Source organism: Vulpes vulpes, chromosome 12 (assembly GCF_048418805.1).
Source record: "Vulpes vulpes isolate BD-2025 chromosome 12, VulVul3, whole genome shotgun sequence".
Taxonomy (NCBI): Eukaryota; Metazoa; Chordata; class Mammalia; order Carnivora; family Canidae; genus Vulpes; species Vulpes vulpes.
The window spans coordinates 38,668,309-38,687,234 of NC_132791.1; the positions used below are offsets into that span (position 1 = coordinate 38,668,309).

Genomic DNA, 18,926 nt, shown 5'->3' on the forward strand with positions numbered 1-18,926 from the left:
CATGTATCAGTTCTAGCAATTTTTTGGTGGAATTTTCTACATAGAGCATCATGTCATCTGCAAACAGTGAATGTTTGCCTTTCTTCCTTGCCAATTTGGATGCCTTTTATTTCTTTTTGTTGTCTGATGGTTAAAGCTAGGACTTCCAGTACTACATTAAATAACAGTGATGAGAATGTAAAACCCTATCTTGTTCCTGACCATACAGGAAAAGCTCTCAGTTATTCACCACTGAGGATAATATTAACTGTGGGTTTTTCATATATGGTCTTTATTATGTTGAGGTATATTCCCTCTATCCCTACTTTGTTGAGGGCTTCTATCAAGAATGATGTTGTCCTTTGTTAAATACTTTCTCTGCATCTATTGAGAGGATCATACAATTCTTATGCTTTCTTTTATTAATGTGGTGTATCGTGTTGATTGATTTGCAAATATTGAACCACCCTTACAACCCAGGAATAAATCCCACTTGATCGTGGTAAGTGATTCATTCATGTACTGTTAGATTCAATTTGCTAGTATTTTGTTGAGAATTTTTACATCCATGTTCATCAGGGATATTGGCTTGTAGTTCTCTTTTTTTAGTGGTGTCTCTAGTTTTGGAATCAAGGTAATGCTGACTTCATAGAATGAGTTTGGAAGTTTTTCTTTGGAGTTTTTGGAATAGTTTGAGAAGAATAGGTATTAAGCCTTCTTTGATATTTGGCAGAATTCCCCTGTGAAGCCATCTGGCCCTGGACTTTTGTTTGTTGAAAGATTTTTTTATTACTGGTTCAATTTCTCTGCTGGTTATCATTCTGTTCAATTTTTCTATTCCCTCCAGTTTCAATCTTGGTAGTTTATATGTTTCTAGAAATTTAACCATTTCTTCCAAATTGTCCAACCTGTTGACATAATTTTTCATAATATTCTCTTATAACTGTATTTCTGTGGTGTTAGTTGTTCTTTCTCCTCTCATTTGTGATTTTATTTATTTGGGTCCTTTCTCTTTTCTTTTGGATAAGTCTGGCTAGGGGTTTATCAATTCTATTAATTTTTTCAAAGAACAAGATCCTGGTTTCATTGATATGTTCTACTGGGGTTTGTTTACTTCTGTACCATTTATTTCTGCCTTCATCCTTATTATTTCCCTTATTCTCCTGGCCTTAGGCTTCATTTGTTGTTCTTTTTCAAGCTCCTTTAAGTGTAAGGTTAGGTTGCTTACTTGAGATTCTTCCTACTTCCTGAGGTAGGCCTGTATTGCTATATTCTTCCCTCTTAAGACCACTTTTGCTGCATCCCACAGGCTTTGGACCATTGTGTTTTCGTTTTCATTTGCTTCCATGTATTTTTATTTCTTCTTTAGTTTCCTGGTTGATTCATTCATTCTTTAGTAGGATATTCTTTAACCTCCATATATTTGTGGTCTTTCCAGATTTTTTTCTTGTGGATCACCTAAAGTTCCATAGCACTGTGGTAGGTAAATATACATGGTATGATCTCAATCCCTTTGTACCTATTGAGGCATGATTTGTGGCCCAGTATGTGATCTATTCTGGAGAATGTTCCATGTGCACTTGAAAAGAATGTATACTCTGCTGCTTGAGGTTGATATGTTCTGAATATATCTGTTAAGTCCATCTGGTCCAGTATGTCATTCAAAGCCATTGTAACCTTGCTGATTTTCTATTTAGATGATCTGTCCATTGATGTGAGTAGGGTGTTTAGTATCCTACTATTATTGTATTATTATCAATGGGTTCCTTTATGTTTGTTATTGTTTTATATATTTGGGTGCTCCAAATATATATATAACATAAATATTTACAATTGTTAGATCTTCTTGTTGGATGGACCCCTTAATTATGATGTAATGCCCTTCTTCATCTTTTGTTACAGCCTTTGGTTTAAAGTCTAGTTTGTCCAGGGACACTTGGATGGCATAAGTGGTTGAATGTATGACTCATGGTTTCAGCTCAGGTCTTGGTTTCAACTCAGGTCATGATCTCAGGGTCTTGGGATCAAGCACCACATCAGACTTTGAGGTCAGCATGGAGTCTGCTTGAGATTTTCTCTCCCTCTCCCTCTGCCCCTCCCACTCATGCTCTCATTCTAAAATAAATAAACTCTTTAAATGTTTAATTAAAGTAAATAAATAAAATCTAGTTTGTCTGATAGAAGTATGGCTACTCTGGCCTTCTTTTGATGAGCTTTTGCATGGTAAATATTTCTTGATCCTCTCACTTCCAATCTGCAGGTGTCTTTAGGTCTAAAATGAGTCTCTTGGGGCACCCGGCCGACTCAATTGGTAGAGCCTGCAACTCTTGATCTCAGAGCTATAAACCCAAGTCCTATGTTAGTGTAAAAATTACCTAAAAATAAAATATTTTTAAAATTAAAAAAATAAAATATAAAATGAGTCTCTTGTAAGCAACATATAGATGGGTCATAGGTTTTGTTCTGCTTTGGTTTTTTTTTCTTCACTTTTTTCATTCTATGTCTTTTGATTAGAGCACTTAGTCCACTTACATTCAGAGTAATTATTGATAGATATGAATTTAGTGCCATTTTATCACTTGTTTTGTCATAATTTCTGGAAATTTTCTCTGTTTCTTTCTAGTCTTTGCTGATTTTGGTCTTTCTTTCCCACTCAGAGTCCCCTTTAATATTTCTTTCAGGGCTGGTTCAGTAGTCATGAATTCTTTAGTTTTTGTTTGTCTGGGAAACTCTTTATCTTTCCTTCTATTCTGAATGGTAGCCTTGCTGGAGAGAGTATTCTTGACTGCAGATTTTTCCCATTCAGCATGTTGAATATATCATGCCACCTTCTTCTGCCCTGCCAAATTTCTGTGGAAAGATCTGCTGCTAACTTTATTGGTCTTCCCTTGTATGTTAGGGGCTTTTGTCTTGATGCTCTTAGGATTTTTTCTTTATCTCTATATTTTGCATATTCAACTACACTACGTCTTGGTGTTGGCCTACTTTTGTTGATTTTGATGGGAGTTCTTGGTGCTTCCTGGATTTGGATATCAGTTTCCTTCCCCATATTAGGGTAGTTTTCAGCCACAATTCCCTTAAACAAACCTTCTGCTCCCTTTTCTCTCTTTTTCTAGGACTTCTATGATATGAATATCATTACACTTCATGGAGTCACTGAATTCCCTAAGTCTACTTTCATGATCCAAGATTTTTCTTTCCCTCTTTTGTTCAGTTTCATTATTTTCCATAATTCTATATTCTGTATCACTTATTCCTTCCTCTGTTTCTTCCATCCTTGAGGTCATTACATCCAGTTGGCTTTGAATCTTGGTTTTGCATTTGTTATTTCAGCCTGATTTGTCTTTAACTCCTCTTTTATCTCTGCAATAAGGGTCTCCATGAAGCCTTCTATGATTTTCTCAAGCCCAGCTACTATCCTTAGGATTGTTTCTTCAAATTCAGGATCAGGCATATTACTTATATCTGTTTCAATTAGATCCCTGGCCGTGACCTTATCTTGTTCCTTCTTTGGGATGAATTCTTCTGCCTTGGCATTTTGTTTAGGTCACTGTCTTCTATGTGCTAGGAAAGCCTGTTATATTTCCTACTCCTGACAATAATGGCTTTATTAAGAAGAGGTCATATAACGCCAATGGCGTGACACTTCAGGAAGTGTCTCTGGTGTGTGTTGCATGCACTCTGCTGCTGTATTTTGGCTGGTCTATCCCACAGGTCAGTGGTATGCAGAGTTTCTCCTTGCCTGTAGTGGGAAGTGTTTGGACCCTGGCCAGAGTATGGCTGAGTTTTAACTAGCCATATCTGGTCTGCTTGTTAAAAGACTTGATGCTACTTCCACTAGAACTGAAGCTTTGCAGTACTCTATGGTCAGTAGACATGGTGCATGCAAGAGTTTGTGCTGGTCTTCTGGGGGAGAAGCCCACTGAACTGTTTCTTTGGCACACTACTGTTTCTTTGGCACACTTGCTGAGAAAAGCAGTACCAGTGGAGTGCAGGGGGGCAGGGCTTAGTGTAAGCAGATGAGACAGCCAGTGTTGGTGCTGTGCTGTTTACTGAGTTAGTTTATGCTGAGGGGTCAAGGAGGGAAATGGTGCCACCAGCATCTTTGTCCCTGGAGGGGAGAATTCCTGCTTACTGCTGTCTGGGAAGCCCTTCCAGAAAACTGAACAATTTCCCCTCATGAGTTCCAGGTGTTCTTTAGATCACTGCCTTCACAATGTCTGTGTCTAGGTTGCTTGCCCACCCAGAGCATTGCAGTATATTATGGGCTCTATCATTGCCAGGCTAGTTGAGTTTTAAAATTCCAAACTTTAAGGACCTGGTATAGAAGAAACTTGCACTGGTCTTCTGGGGGAGGGTCTTGCTGTAATGAGACTGATGCAGGTTTGATCCAGAAGAGCAGTCACACCAGAGCAGAGAACACAAACTAAAGAGCCAATGTCCAGGTTAGCTGCTCTCAGCAAGTGTGTCTCTGCACCTGTGCTGAGGGGCAGGGAGAGAAATGGCACCGCCAGCTCTTTTATCTCTGGAGAGGCAATGCCACCTCTTTCAGATGTGATCCAAGAAGGTGGAACCATCTCTCCCCATGCGTATCAGAAGATCCTCAGATCACACCACCTGCCCCCAAGTTACCTGCCTGCTTTCTCCAAAGGAGCACTGCAGCGCCTTCGGGGCTCCACCCCAGCCACACTATGGACTGCTAAAACTTCAGTCGTTGAGCCCCACTGGTTGCCAAAACTCACAAAAATCAGCCCCTCTCATTTTCCCAATGAGGCAATGGCTTTGGGGAAATATTTTCCTTGTGCATTTCCCTTTGTGCTCTTCTCTATCTCACTTTACTCCATGACCAGAGCTCCCTCCCCTCCACAGCATCTGCAATCCATTTCTCCCTCATTTCTCCCCCAAACATCTCCACACTTCCTACCTTCCACGAAATGGCCTCTTCTCTCTCTCTAGTTGTGCAGTTTCTTCTGTCAGTCCTCAGATCGATTTCTTGGGTATTCAGAATGATTTGACATTTACCTAGCTGTGTTCAAGGGACCAGGAAAACCTAAAGTCCTCCTCCACCATCTTAGCTCCCCACTTCACAGGAAATTCTTTTCAAAGGATTTGCCTTCCTATTTAAATTTTGCTCAGGCTGGGATTAAACTATATGTACATTCTTGTATGGACATCTGATGAAAGGCAGCTTAGAAGCATTTCAGTTTAAAATTTGTTATAGATAATTCACCAAATAGATAATTTAATTCAAATTAAAGTGCTGCCACTATTTTTAGTCTGAGATCTTCCTGATAAACATAGTAGATCTGTTTCCTATGATTTTGATGCTGTAATACAGAAGACAGAGTGATTCAGTATAACCAAATCCACCACCACATTAAGGCTATAACCAAATAAAGAACTAATTCTTGAACGGTACATGATATTACTCTCAACAGTCAACATTCCTTTCTTTAGGATAGAACATAGACAATCTAATGCCAACTCTTTTGCATATTCTCCTTTGGATCAAGAATATTCCAAAGTAGAGTAGTTAAAATTGTAAATAAAAATATATAGAAGGATTAAACACTACATTTATAAATATATATATGTGCCATATATTATATACATATACATGTGTTATATATATTATTTATATTTATATATATGTGTGTGTATCTCCCAGAAAGTAGAATAATAAAAATGGATTGAAGTAGAGAAAAGATAACAAATACATTCAGGAATCCCAATATATATAAATAATAGAAGTTCTAAGAGAGAAGGTAAAGAAAACAGAAGAGAAGAAATAAGCAAAGTAATAAATATAAGAGAATTTCCTAGAAATGAATTACTTGAGTCTTTAAAATTGAAGGAGCTAAATGAGTGCGCAACATGAATGAAAAAAACATCCATACAAGGCCCATCATTATGAAATTTCAGAACACTGGGAACATGGAAAAAATTCTATAGTGTCCATAGAGTATGAAAATATATATACATTATTACTTTATCATGTTATAATATCAGTAAACCACTTCTAGATATTCCCCCATGTTTCCAGACTTGATGACCACTATGTACAAGTTTCCAGTGGAAACCATGGACCACATAAAAAAGATCAGGAATTAAAGGACTTTGGATTTCTTGACACTAGAACTTAATGAATATCCAACTAAATTAGGAAAAAGGGTAAAGATCAAATAAAGATATTTTCAGAATGCAAATTTCAAGATTTTTTCTCTGATGCAGAATTTCTCAAGAAGCTACCCTACAAAGGGAGTAAATCACATAGGGAGGAATGCACAAGACCAGCAAATAAGAGATCCAGTATAGAAGAGAAGCAGAGGGTATCCCAAGGAAGATGGTAACGGGAAGTCCTAGGGAGGACAGTGGCAGGGAGCCTAAAAAACAATTTATCCAGAATGGAGAAAGAAGAGAGAAGAGTCCAGGATGGATGTCTTCTACAAGAAACTTAAAACAATAGAATTGCTGAGGTGTAGGAACATAATGAGAGATTTTCAGTTCTGTTAAAGAGTTTAAAAATAATTCAGTGATTGTGCATATAAACTAATCCAATTTAAAATGAGGCAATTACTGGGGTGCCTAGGTGGCTCAGTCACTTAAGCATCTCTCTGGATTTTGGCTCAGACCATGACCTCAGGGTTGTGAGATTGAGGCCCATGTAAGGCTCTGCACTAGGTGTGGAGCCTGCTTAAGATTTTCTCTCTCTCCCTCTCCCTCTGCCCCTCTTCCCTCCCTTTCTCTCCCTCTCTAAAAATAAATAAATAAATAAATAAATAAATAAATAAATAATAAATAAAATGAGACAGTTATCAACTATTCACTCATTTAATAATTCAGCAAATCTTTATTTACCAGCTCTTATATGCCAGACTCTATTCCAGGCATTGGGAGATAGCAATGAACAAAACAAAGTTCCTGTCCACATAAGAGGAAACATAATAAACAACAAAGAATATAGTAAAATATGCTATGAAGAAAAATAAAGATGAGATACCAAGGAAAAAAGCTATAGAAAAAAATACCCCCCAAAATAGAACCCCAAAGAAAGGATGAGGGAGGGGAGGAATAAGTGTGTGCTATGTGGGAGAAGGGTACAATAGAGATAATAAATAAGTGGGGACCAACAGATAATATCTAATGGTGGAAACTGAAAACATGGCAGGATATGCATGTTATTCAGAAACAGGAAGTTAAACATCAGAAGAAACAGCAATAAGAATTAAAAGCAGTTGCCTTGAGGGAGTAGAAACAGGTAGTAGAGAGCAAGGGCCATGCAACTATTGACCTTGCAGTACTATTTTACTTTTTAGACTATGTACAAGCTAATCTGATAAAAGTCAAAATATTAATTAAAAATTATCACTCAGCAAATATAAAATTAAATGCTTCTGTTATGTGGTGCTGGGTTCAAGTTCAGACTGGGTCCTCTGAAATGGAGGGACATTCCTCACTGTCATCAAGGACAACCCAGGAAGTCATCCTAAGCTCCTAGGCTCCTGGCAAAGCCCCACCAACAGTTATGAGTCGAGCAAGAGTGTAAGAAAGGTTAAAGGGAGCCTCGACTCTTTGAACTCCAATGGGGATGTGCCAGGACTTGCCAGGTGGAGGATTTAGGCAAGAAAGGGAAGGGAGAGGAAGGAACTCTGTAGTTAAGATGCCTTCTTTCCTACTGTATTTCCATTCTATTATTTTTCTAAAAGAGCTCAGCTAAGAACTTCACCACAGGCTGCTTTAAAATAATCGTCTTTGGTCTTTTATCCAGAATGTACACAATAATAATACTAATAAATTATAATACTTTTGTTATTTTTATACTTTGGGTTGATTTTTTTTAAGATTTTATTTATTTATTTGAGAGAGAGAGAGAGAGAGACAGAGATAGCAACAGAGATAGCAAAAGAGAGCACTGGGCTGGGAGAAGAGTGATGAGCAGGCTCCCTGCTGAGTAGGGAGGCCAATATGCAGCTTGATTCCAGGACCTTGGGATCATGACCTGAGCCAAAGGCAAGACACCTAATAGACCAAGACACCCAGGCACCTCTTGGATGATATATTTAGAAAAATAAAGAAGTTCCCAAATACTGAGTGTAATGAAATAGAGATTCAGTCCATTCAGGATCAAATCTTCGACTAGTATTTTTTATTTAATTTTAAACTAGATTTAAAGTTACTATGATCTTCTTCCCCTATCACTGTCCAGCAATCAGTTACTACAGCTAATGAAGACCTGACTAAAGCTTGAAAACCTTTAGTTTCATACTGCAACTCTTAGATGCAAAAAAATTAACAACTAAGAAATTTTAACTACAGAAATACAGAACAGATATATATTCTATCTAAAATTGTATATAATATATATTTGTTAAAATAGCCTGTTATCAAATTCTTAGCTGAGATCTTTAAAATATATATAGTATATACCTTATATATATTTTTATAAAATATAAATATATATATTCTACCTAAAATATATGTATACATATATATTCCATCTAAAATAATTTCATGCAGGAATGTTCACTGTTATGAAACTGTTGACCAAAATTAGAAATCCAAACTAGACAGACACATAGCTTTTTTCTCCTGATCTAGATCCACCTGGAAAAAACAAGCTAAAGAACCTTAACCACTGGGCAGCCCGGGTGCTCAGCGGTTTAGCACCACCTTCAGCCCAGGGTGTGATCCTGAAGACCCTGGATAGAGTCCTGCATCAGGCTCCCTACATGGAAGCCTGCTTCTCCCTCTGTCTGTGTCTCTGCCTCTCTCTCTCTCTGTGTCTCTCATGAATAAATAAATAAAATCTTTATTTAAAAAAAAATTTTTTTTTTTTTAATTTATGATAGTCACAGAGAGAGAGAGAGAAGCAGAGACACAGGCGGAGGGAGAAGCAGGCTCCATGCACCGGGAGCCTGATGTGGGATTCGATCCCGGGTCTCCAGGATCGCGCCCTGGGCCAAAGGCAGGCGCCAAACCGCTGCGCCACCCAGGGATCCCAAATAAAATCTTTAAAAAAAAAAAGAATCTTAACCACTGGCCAAGTTCAGGCAGCATTTTCTCTATAACATTGTTATCACCAGTTGCTGAGTTGGTTTTATCCAACCGGTAAAACACTGTCCTACCCCAAAACTCCCTGCTCTCAGAGTGCAAATTAAAGGTATCATTTAAAGACCTTAAATCTACCAAGTTTCTTTTGGAACACATTATCCAAAACTTAAGAGCTACTTTGAAAAAATAATGTTTGAGAATTTGTGACTCTAACATGTTCTAAAATATTTTTTAAAGAGTATTCTGAAAGAAAGTCAGAAGCACAAATAGGAAATTAAATAACCAAACCAATCACCCTTCATGTCATATCATTCCTTCTAATACCACACATCATCGATACAGAAGTGGCTATTACATTACGTATAGAGAAAAGGAAGATGTGATGGGGAAGAGAAGTCACAGGAACTGAGTCACAGTAATGAGTAGTGGGCTTTAATCATTATTTAATTTTTATTGTTTATTATTACTAACTTTATTATAGCATATTTATATAGGGATAAAGAAGAGATAAGGGATGTTATGTTAAAGTGTTTAGGATTTTTTAGCTGGTGCTTAGTTGAAACATGTAACTAATATTTAGAATTGTTAGTTGATACTTACTTATTGGAATACAAAATTTGCATAAAATTTTTCAAGCACCAAAACACAAATAATAGCAAAACAAATTTAAGGGAAAAATTTGCGTTAGGGTCCAATCAGAAAAGTTAATAGGTTGGATCAGATAGATGGACAATGGGCATTAAGGAGGGCACTTGTTATGATGAGCACTGAGTGTTATATGTAAATAATGAATCACTGAACTCTACTCCTGAACCAATAGTGAACTGTATGTCAACCAACTAGAATTTAAGTTTTAAAAAAAGAAAAGTACAATACATATCTGTAACGCACCAACCTATTATCATATCACATACCAATGGTGATATACATTTCAGCCTATGGGAAGAAATGGTTTGAAATATCTACTATCTAATTTTTTGGAAACCTATTAAAGAATTAAAAACTTCTTAAAGCATCCCACAGAACATTCCAGATGAAAGGCTTCTGAATTTTTTTTAAAAAGGTTAAAATCAGTAGGAATCAAAAATACCCCAACTTCCACTTACTAGTTGCGTATCCCCATTAAGCCTCCATTTTCATATCTGTAAAATAGGGATAAAAGGAGCAGCTACCTCATGAGGTGTTCTACAAATTGAATGAAATCATGCAGTGCTAGAAACCAAGTGAGCCACAATGTGTGCTAGCCACTAAGAATGGTATTAGCCCCTAGCACTATTATGTCTGTAGTTTGAGAAAGTATCAAACATCTCCACATAGACCTTTTTTAGGTGGCTTAGAAATCAAGATCTTTAAAGATACTGTATTACATCAGTAAATGCAAAATACATTAACATATTTACTTTCTAGTGTAAAAACTACATTTCTGAGAGCACTTGGAATAGCCATGATACTCCAAAATCCAAAAAAAAAAAAAAAGCATTTCCACATTTACCTATACAGAGAAGCATAATTATGCTTTATGCAATCCTTTATCCCCAATCTAGCACTGGCATTAATGAGAGCTATATCTAAAATAGGACACACTCATACTTATGTAGGTTTCATAAACTCTTTATATTCATATAAAGAATTTTACAGTAGGGACACCTGGGTGGCTCAGCAATTCAGTGCTTGTTTTCAGCCCAGGGTGTGATCCTGGAGTCCCAGGATCAAGTCCCACATTGGGCTTCCTGCATGAAGCCTGCTTCTCCCTCTGCCTGTGTCTCTACCTCTCTCTCTCTCTCTGTGTCTCTCATGAATAAATAAAATCTTCAAAAAAAAAATTTTTACAGTAAACACTTACAAATTTAGTTTTGCAAAGCTCTCTTGTGCATTATGCTTTTCTCGCTCATATGCACTTTCAACTTCTTTGAATTCATTCTTGATCATTTCCAAATCAGCAACAGCTTCTGCTTGGCTGGCCTTTTCTACCTGCAAAGCTCCTTCAAGATCTCGGATCCGTAACTACCAGATGACAGAGAAGTAGTTAAAGCAAACCAGGAGACGCTAGTCAAATTGAATAGAGTACTTTATCAGCAGCAGATTATCATTCATCCAAACACTTCTTCCTTTCTGCTTTGGTTTAAAAAGGAAAATAAACTAAAGGCAGTATATATTCCTTTTCCCAACGTGTTTAAAGGAAAGGAGGAAGTGGAAGAACAGTTAACTGTGCTATGGAAATGCCTAATCAAAGTGCTTAATTTTGACACACTAATCCATTTGGATAATTCTTTTTAAAAACATACTGAATGGGGGATCCCTGGGTGGCACAGCGGTTTAGCGCCTGCCTTTGGCCCAGGGCGCGATCCTGGAGACCCGGGATCGAATCCCACGTCGGGCTCCCGGTGCAGGGAGCCTGCTTCTCCCTCTGCCTGTGTCTCTGCCTCTCTCTCTCTCTCTGTGTGACTATCATAAATAAATACAAAAAAATAAATAAATAAATAAAAATAAAATAAAATAAAAATAAAAACATACTGAAATTAGTGGTTTTGGAAAACAAAAGGGAGGTATTCTTCCTCTATTATGAGAAATGTCGTTATATTAACACCTTTAGAAATCCATGAAAGTTAACAGTTCTTTTTTATTAAGAGATTTTTTACTGTAGAAAAGTAAAACTTTTATTACCAAATAATACTATCTGACTAAAATATTTATGAGTGTAGTCAAATGATATCTAGGATTTGCTTCAAAATGATTATGGGGATGGGGAGTAAATGGGGGCAACAAATAAAAAACACAACTGACCTGAGGTAAATCTGGAAGTGATGGCTACATGCAGAGCTCATCTTACCATTTTCTCTACTTTTGCATAACTTGAAATTTTACATAATAAAACACTTTAAAAACTAGATTCTATATAAACTTCGACAGAATAAAAGTAGATTCCCATGAAAGAATAATATGCAGCTATAAAAAAGCTGCAAAACAACTTTTGAAAAGGAAGTTCTTTATGTGGTTATCCATGTGTTGTTAACATAGATTGAAAAAGCCAAGTCCAGATCAATGTATGCTGTGTGCTATATTTTAGGTAAACGGGTCAAAAAAATTAAGTAGCAGGCAAGAGGGTGGAGTGAAGGGAGAGACAGGAGTGAAAGCAAGACTTCTCGATCATTTAATATTGTTTTGATTTTTGAACTATGTGGATGTTTTACCTTTTCCAGAAAATTAAATTAAAAATAAAACATAGGCTGCCAAGGCTCAAAAAAAAGTGGAGGGTGGTAGAAAACGCTTTACACTAAATAGAACCATAAAGAACCATAAAGCTCACATTTAAATACAGCTCTACAATTTAACTTACATGACTTTTGGCATATTACTAAAACCCCAAAAGCCTGATGTTCTTCATCTGTAAACAATAAGTAATAATAATAGTAGTAGTAGTAATAAGAAAAAGAAGAAGAAACAAATTGTCAGGCACCTGGGTGGCTCAGTCAGTTAAGTGTCTGCATTTGGCTCGGGTCATGATCCCAGGTCCTGGGATCGAGTCCTACATCAGGTTCCCTGCTCAGTGGGGAGTCTGCTTCTCCACCTCCCTCTGCCCCTCTCCCTGGCTCCTGCTTGCTCTCTCTCCAATAAATAAGTAAATTTTTTTAATTTTTTAAATTAAAAAAAATAGGCTATCTATACAGAGTTGTTAAAAAAATCTAATGAGGTAATATTCATCTAATATACACCTAATATTACATTTAATATATGATATTAATTTAATAAATGTTTGGATATTTATTAAGCACTTAATATGTGCCAGGCAGTGAGCTAGTATTCAAGATATTATATAATAATCATGAGAATAGACAGTCTTAGTTTTTCAGGACATCCTAGTCTTTAGGAGAGGTGAGACTACAACAGAATGTAAGTGCTTCCTGTCACAGAAGCAGGCACAAAGGGCCATGAAATCAGAGAAAAGCTATGAACAAGCCTCCTGGGGATGGCAAAAGACAATCTGGGGTAAGAAGGATGAAGTCACCAAGAAAAAAAGCCTAGAACCACATGAAAATGTTTTGTAAATTAATCTATACAAATAATAAGCACCAGAATTATTATTCGTAATTATACAAAAATATTTTGGAATAATTAAAACATTCTTACACTTAAAGTAAGGAAATAGAATAGATCTGGAGAAACAACTTGGTAAATTTTCAAATTTGGTTCTTTTAAACTTTATCTTTCTTTGTAGTTTGTCTAAATCCAATGTTGACAACTAAATTATAAATCTAGAAAACATTTTCTTCTGTCTGCATTGCTCTCTTCTTTCAGAAAATAAGCACAATCACAAATGATAAACCAATCCAACTGAAAGAGAAGTAGGCTTCAAACTAGTAATTCTGAGTCAACTCTTTGATTCTACTTTCTCATTTTTAGAGAACAAATTTAACAACAGAATACTGCAAACACACATTTAACTAGTTTATGATAAGATGATGGTTAATTTCAACTATTTAGTAGTCTCATTTGCTTTTAAACTAATTTGAGGGATGCCTAAGGAGGCTTAGTCAGTTAAGCGTCTGTCTCTGGCTCAGGTCATGATCCTGAGGTCCTGGGATTGAGCCCCACATTAGACTCCCTGCTCAGCAGAGAGTCTGCTTCTCCCTCTCTCTTCATAGCCCATGCTCTCTCTCTATCTCTCTCTCTCAAATAAATAAATAAAATCTTTAAATTAATCTGAAACTGAATTTTACTAGATGTACCTCATTGAAAATATTTGTCAATATCTATAGCTATATGGTTCAAATATAAACTTTGCCTTTTTTCTGAGTCATAACACTAAGTTAAATATCAAATACTAATTTTAAACTATACAAGTAAAAAATATACATGTAACAACTTTTATTTTTGTCGCTATTAACTATATATTTCCAGGTGTAAATTGTAATTATAATGAAAAACTTAATTTTGAATTATATTTCTTTCATAAATGTAAAATTTTAGCCTTTTTGCTTATTGCTGCCATTTGGGTAATCCAATTGTTAAAAAAAAAATCTTAGGGCATCTGGGTGGCTCAATCAGTTAAGTGTCCAACTCTTGATACCAGTTCAAGTCTTGATTTCAGGGTTGTAACTTAAAAAAAAAATTACCTTGCACAAGTTTGCTTAAAACACAAACACACTCAAATATATGGGCCTGGGATGCCTGGGTGACTCAATGGTTGAGCATCTGCCTTTGGTTCAGGGTGTGATCCTGGAGTCCCAGGATTGAGTCCCACATGGGGTTTCCCCTAGAAATCGCTTCTCATTCTCTAAGACCTGTGCAGTTTGAGGAGAGGGAACTTAGGATGCCTTCAATTAATTCCCCTCTCAGATTTAATCTCCTATATTATGCTCCCACAGTATTTTAGTATTTTATACTCCTATCTGTACATTTTCCTGTATATCTATATAGATGCAGGTAAATATACAGTATTCCTGATAATGGAAATAAGTTCCAAGAGGAGTTTCAGCTCTTAATGCAAGTGATAAGCCATGTGCACAGGATGTACAATCAATAAATGAAGAAGCATAATTTTTAAATGTTTTCAAAAAGAAATTTATCCCATCATTGTTGATGAAAAGAACACTCTGATCAGCAAATCTTGCTATAACAGGCCAGATGGTAAGTCCTTTGGACTTTGCAGGCCATAACATCTCTGTCAGAACCCCTCTGCCACTACAACACAAAAGTCCCACAGTCAAGACAAAACCTCCCTCAAACAGTCTGTGGGTGAGATTTGGCCTATGGGCTGAAGTATGCCAATCCCTCCTTTAATAAAACCATCATCAACCATATCCTGCTAGCAAATAGCATGAGTGTCTTAATAATATGCTGCCTATTATTTTTTTAATTTTATTTATTTGAGAGAGAGAGAGAGAGCGCAGGGGGAGGGCCAGAGGCAGAAAATCTCAAGCAGACTTTGCACTGAGCACAGAGCCCAACCTGGGGCTCGATCCCACAACCCTGAGATCATGACCTGAACTGAAACCAAGAGTCAGAGACTTAACTGATTGAGCCACCCAGGCACTCCTACACTCCACATTCTAAACGTAAACCTTAATTCTCTGAACAGAATTCTGCTTTTCTCAACCTCATAAAATCCTTTCAAAAAAAATGTTTGTTTACATTTTACCTGAATAATTTCAGAATTAAATTTTGATTCCAAATGTGCTGCTCTTTCTGCTTCAATATTTTCTTCTAATTTCCTCACTCTTAGAGTAGTTGCCTGAAAACAAATTAAAAGTTTAAACTCACAAATGTTGGTATTTAAAGTGAATATGGATCTTTGCAACAACGTGAACGGAGCTAAACAGTATAATGCTAAGCAAGATAAGTCACTTAGAAAAAGACAAATATCACATGATTGCACTCATCGGAATTTAAGAAATAAAATAAGCGAACAAAGGAAAAAAGAGAGAGAGACAAACCAAAAAGCAGGCTTAACTATAGACACCAAACTGATGGTAACCAGAGGGGCGGTGGGGGGTGATGTGTTAAAGACGGTGATGGGGATTAAAAGCACACTTATCACGATGAGCACTGAGTAATGCACAGAATTGTTGAATCACAACATTGTACACCTGAAACTAAAATAGCACTGTGTGTAAACTATACTGGAATTAAAACTAAAAACTTAAAAAAGGGCAGCCCAGGTGGCTCAGCAGTTTAGCGCCACCTTCAGCCCACGGCCTGATCCTGGAGACCCGGGATTGAGTCCCGCATCAGGCTCCCTACATGGAGCCTGCTTCTCTCTCTGCCTGTGTCTCTGCCTCTCTCACTCTGTGTGTGTCTCTCATGAATAAATAAAATCTTAAAAAAAAAAAAAAAAAACTTTAAAAAAGTGGATATGGATAACACTTTAGATTGCTTAGCCTCATTTTTTTCTGCTTTTCCAAGAATATAAAAGTCATGCTAAAAAAATCATGCTTGGGAAGAATGCTTCCAGACCTTCTTTTTTCTCTTTTTTTATTGACATATAATCTGTATGTAATAAACCGCACATATTTAAAACAATTTGATGAGTGTATATATACACCCATGAAATCACTGCCATAATGAAGATAAAAAATATTTGCATGACCCCTAAAAGATTCCTTTTATCTCTTGGTAACTTCATCCAGCCCTCTACCACCCCACCCCCATCCCCAAGTCACCACTGATCTGCTTTTTGTCACAATTGATCACTTTGTATTTTCCAGAATTTCATATAAATTGATTGATACAGCATGTACTCTTTATTGCCTGGCTTCTTTCTCCCAAATAACTATTTTGAGCGTCACCATGTGGTTACATTTATCAATAGTTTATTCCTTTTTATTGCTGAAGTGTTCCACTATGTTGATACACCACACTGATTTAAATGTTCACCAGTTGATGTACATTTGAGTTGTTTCCAGTTTGGGCTATTACAAATGAAACTGCTATGAGCCTTCATGTGCAAGTGTTGTATGGGGCAAACACTGATTTCTCGGAGGTAAATAGTGAAGGGAAGAATGACAGGGTCACATGGTGGGTATATGTTTAATGTTTTATGAAACTTCCAAACTTTTGCCAAGTGTTTATAATTATATACATCCTCACCAACACTTGGCATGGTCAATTTTTGTTTTTTCGTTTTTTGGGAGGAGGGGGTTTAAGACATTTAAATAGGTATGTAATGGTATTACATTTCAGTTTCAATTTGCATTTCTCTAATGACTAAATGACATTGAGCATCTTCTCATGTATTTATTTACCACCTGTATATCTTCTTTGATGAAGGAGTTGTTCAGATCTTTCCATTTTTTAATTGGGTTGTTTTATTATTGAGTTTTGAGAATTTACATAAGCTGCATATAAGTCACTTACTGGATATGTGATTTGCAAATATTTACTCCAGTCTACAGCTTGTCTCTTCATACCATCAACAGTATCTTTCACAAAGCACAAGTTTCCATTATGATGAAGTCCAATTTATCAATTTTCAGGCAAGAGTCAACCTCTGGCCAGAATCAGAAGTCAGGAGCTTTATTTTTGAACGCCATTTTTGTTGAGAAAATGCAACCCTGGGAAGCACTGGATTCCTAGTCCCAAAGAGGGAACTGGGCTATTGGGGCCCGGGCAAGTAGGGCTACAAGGACACCTCGTTGCAGATGTCTCAGGATAACAGTAGCAAAGAAAAGCCATGCCTAGAGTTCTGTCAAATAAAGATGGTTCAACTGTGATGGAAGTAAGGCATTACTAATTTATTTCCTTTTTAAATAAAATTTGGACAAGAAATAAGTTTTTTTTTAATTATATTTACTTTATCCTTTAGCCTAAGTTGAAGTTTTTTTAAATGCACAGCTTGGTTAATTGATTTTTCCTCTTTCCTTCCACAATTTTAACAGAATCACAGCAAGAGGGAGAGTAAATAAAAATTGGATAATTCATCAATTAAGCAAGCCATCTGTGAATAAGTAAGAAATGACTACATTTCTCTTTGAGCAAAGCAGATTCTCGTAATATCTTGTTATAGAGTAGAGCATAAACACAAGTGTCCTTCTTCTTTAGAGGCCTTTGTAGATACCTCTTGCTACTAATAGCCTTCATAGTCAAGAAGTAATTCTGCTTTGTGATTCAATAACTGTGTTTCACAAATATGAAACTCATAAAATATTTTTTTACACTGACTTATTTGCTTTAGATTTTGCAACCCTGCCAATAATATTTCTTAATGAGTTAATAGAAAATACAATTTTTTTTAGAAGGCAGACAAAGTAGTAAGTCCAAAGGAGATCTTTTGGGTCTAAAGATAATTTAAACCCAAAACAGTAAAATGATTTTTTAAGTTAGTAGAGTATATCTTTAAAGGTAAAATCTGACATTTATATGCTTACTACTAGAGTACTTTGAAATAATAGGCATTCCACTAAAAGATGAAACTGGTAAATATTCGTAATTTAGTCTGAGAACTCAAGAATTGAGATTCAGGGCAGCCCCGGTGGCCCAGCGGTTTAGCCCCCCCTTCAGCCTGGGGTGTGATCCTGGGGACCCAGGATCAAGTCCCATGTCAGACTCCCTGAATGGAGCCTGCTTCTCCCTCTGCCTGTGTCTCTGCCTCTCTCTGTGTGTCTGTCATGAATAAATAAATAAAATCTTAAAAAAAAAAGTATTGAGATTCAAAAAAACTAGGAATGAAAAAATATAAAACTAAAGAATTATTATTACTTTTTTAGGTATAATAATAGTAATTGGTATTGGGATGCCTGGCTGGCTCAGCTGATAGATTATACAACTCTTCCATCTCAGGGTCATGAGTTCAATCTCCACAGTGGGCACAGAGCTTACTTTAAATTTTTTTTTAATAATTGATATTTTTAAACTATCTTTTTGAAATATATACTAAAGTGTTCATGAATGAAATTATATGTCCAGATTTGCTTTAAAATGATCAAGCTGGGGGTTACAAGAGGAAGCTGATATTCATGAAATAATACTGGCCATTAGTTGAGCATTGTTAAAGCTGAGTGATATGCACTGGGCTTTATTTTAGTATTCTCTCTACTTTCACACATGACTGAAATTTTCCATATTGAAAAAATAGCAAAGGAAGCATGGTGAGAAGGCATGGTACTGATATTGTTATTTACCCAATAAGATTATATTTTGATAACAAAAAATCATTAGAATGAATTAGGCGATTCATGCTTAGGGAGAAAAGTCAGTAAGAAGGTGCAAGTTTAAATCAATCAATGTTAAAATATTAAGATAATCAGAGAAAATATTCCATTCATACTCACTACACCCTTTCTCAAAACACGTTTTACACCAAATATTAGTCCCATGGGATGTTATTAGCTATTGTATGAAAAAGCAATTTCATCATCATAAGTATGTGAAAAACACAGGATTAAAGCCAAACAATTTTA

The 18,926-nt window shown here is 36.3% G+C and overlaps 1 protein-coding gene across 15 annotated transcripts in view; it reads right to left on the minus strand.

Moving 5' to 3' along the window:
• CCDC171 (coiled-coil domain containing 171) overlaps positions 1–18,926 on the minus strand; it is a 397,884-nt gene that overhangs the window by 310,104 nt on the left and 68,854 nt on the right. For 13 of the 15 annotated variants that reach the window (XR_011995545.1, XR_011995544.1, XR_011995546.1 and 10 more), the window contains 2 exons: positions 15,170–15,262; positions 10,874–11,034 (listed from right to left, as the gene is read on the minus strand). Coding sequence is in view for 12 of the 15 variants with exons in the window: in XM_072728228.1 (XP_072584329.1) it covers positions 10,874–11,034; positions 15,170–15,262 (254 nt within the window). In the remaining 3 variants the exon portion in view is untranslated. The remainder of the gene's footprint in view (positions 1–10,873; positions 11,035–15,169; positions 15,263–18,926) is intronic. The other 2 variants (XM_072728233.1, XM_072728227.1) reach the window with 1 other exon arrangement.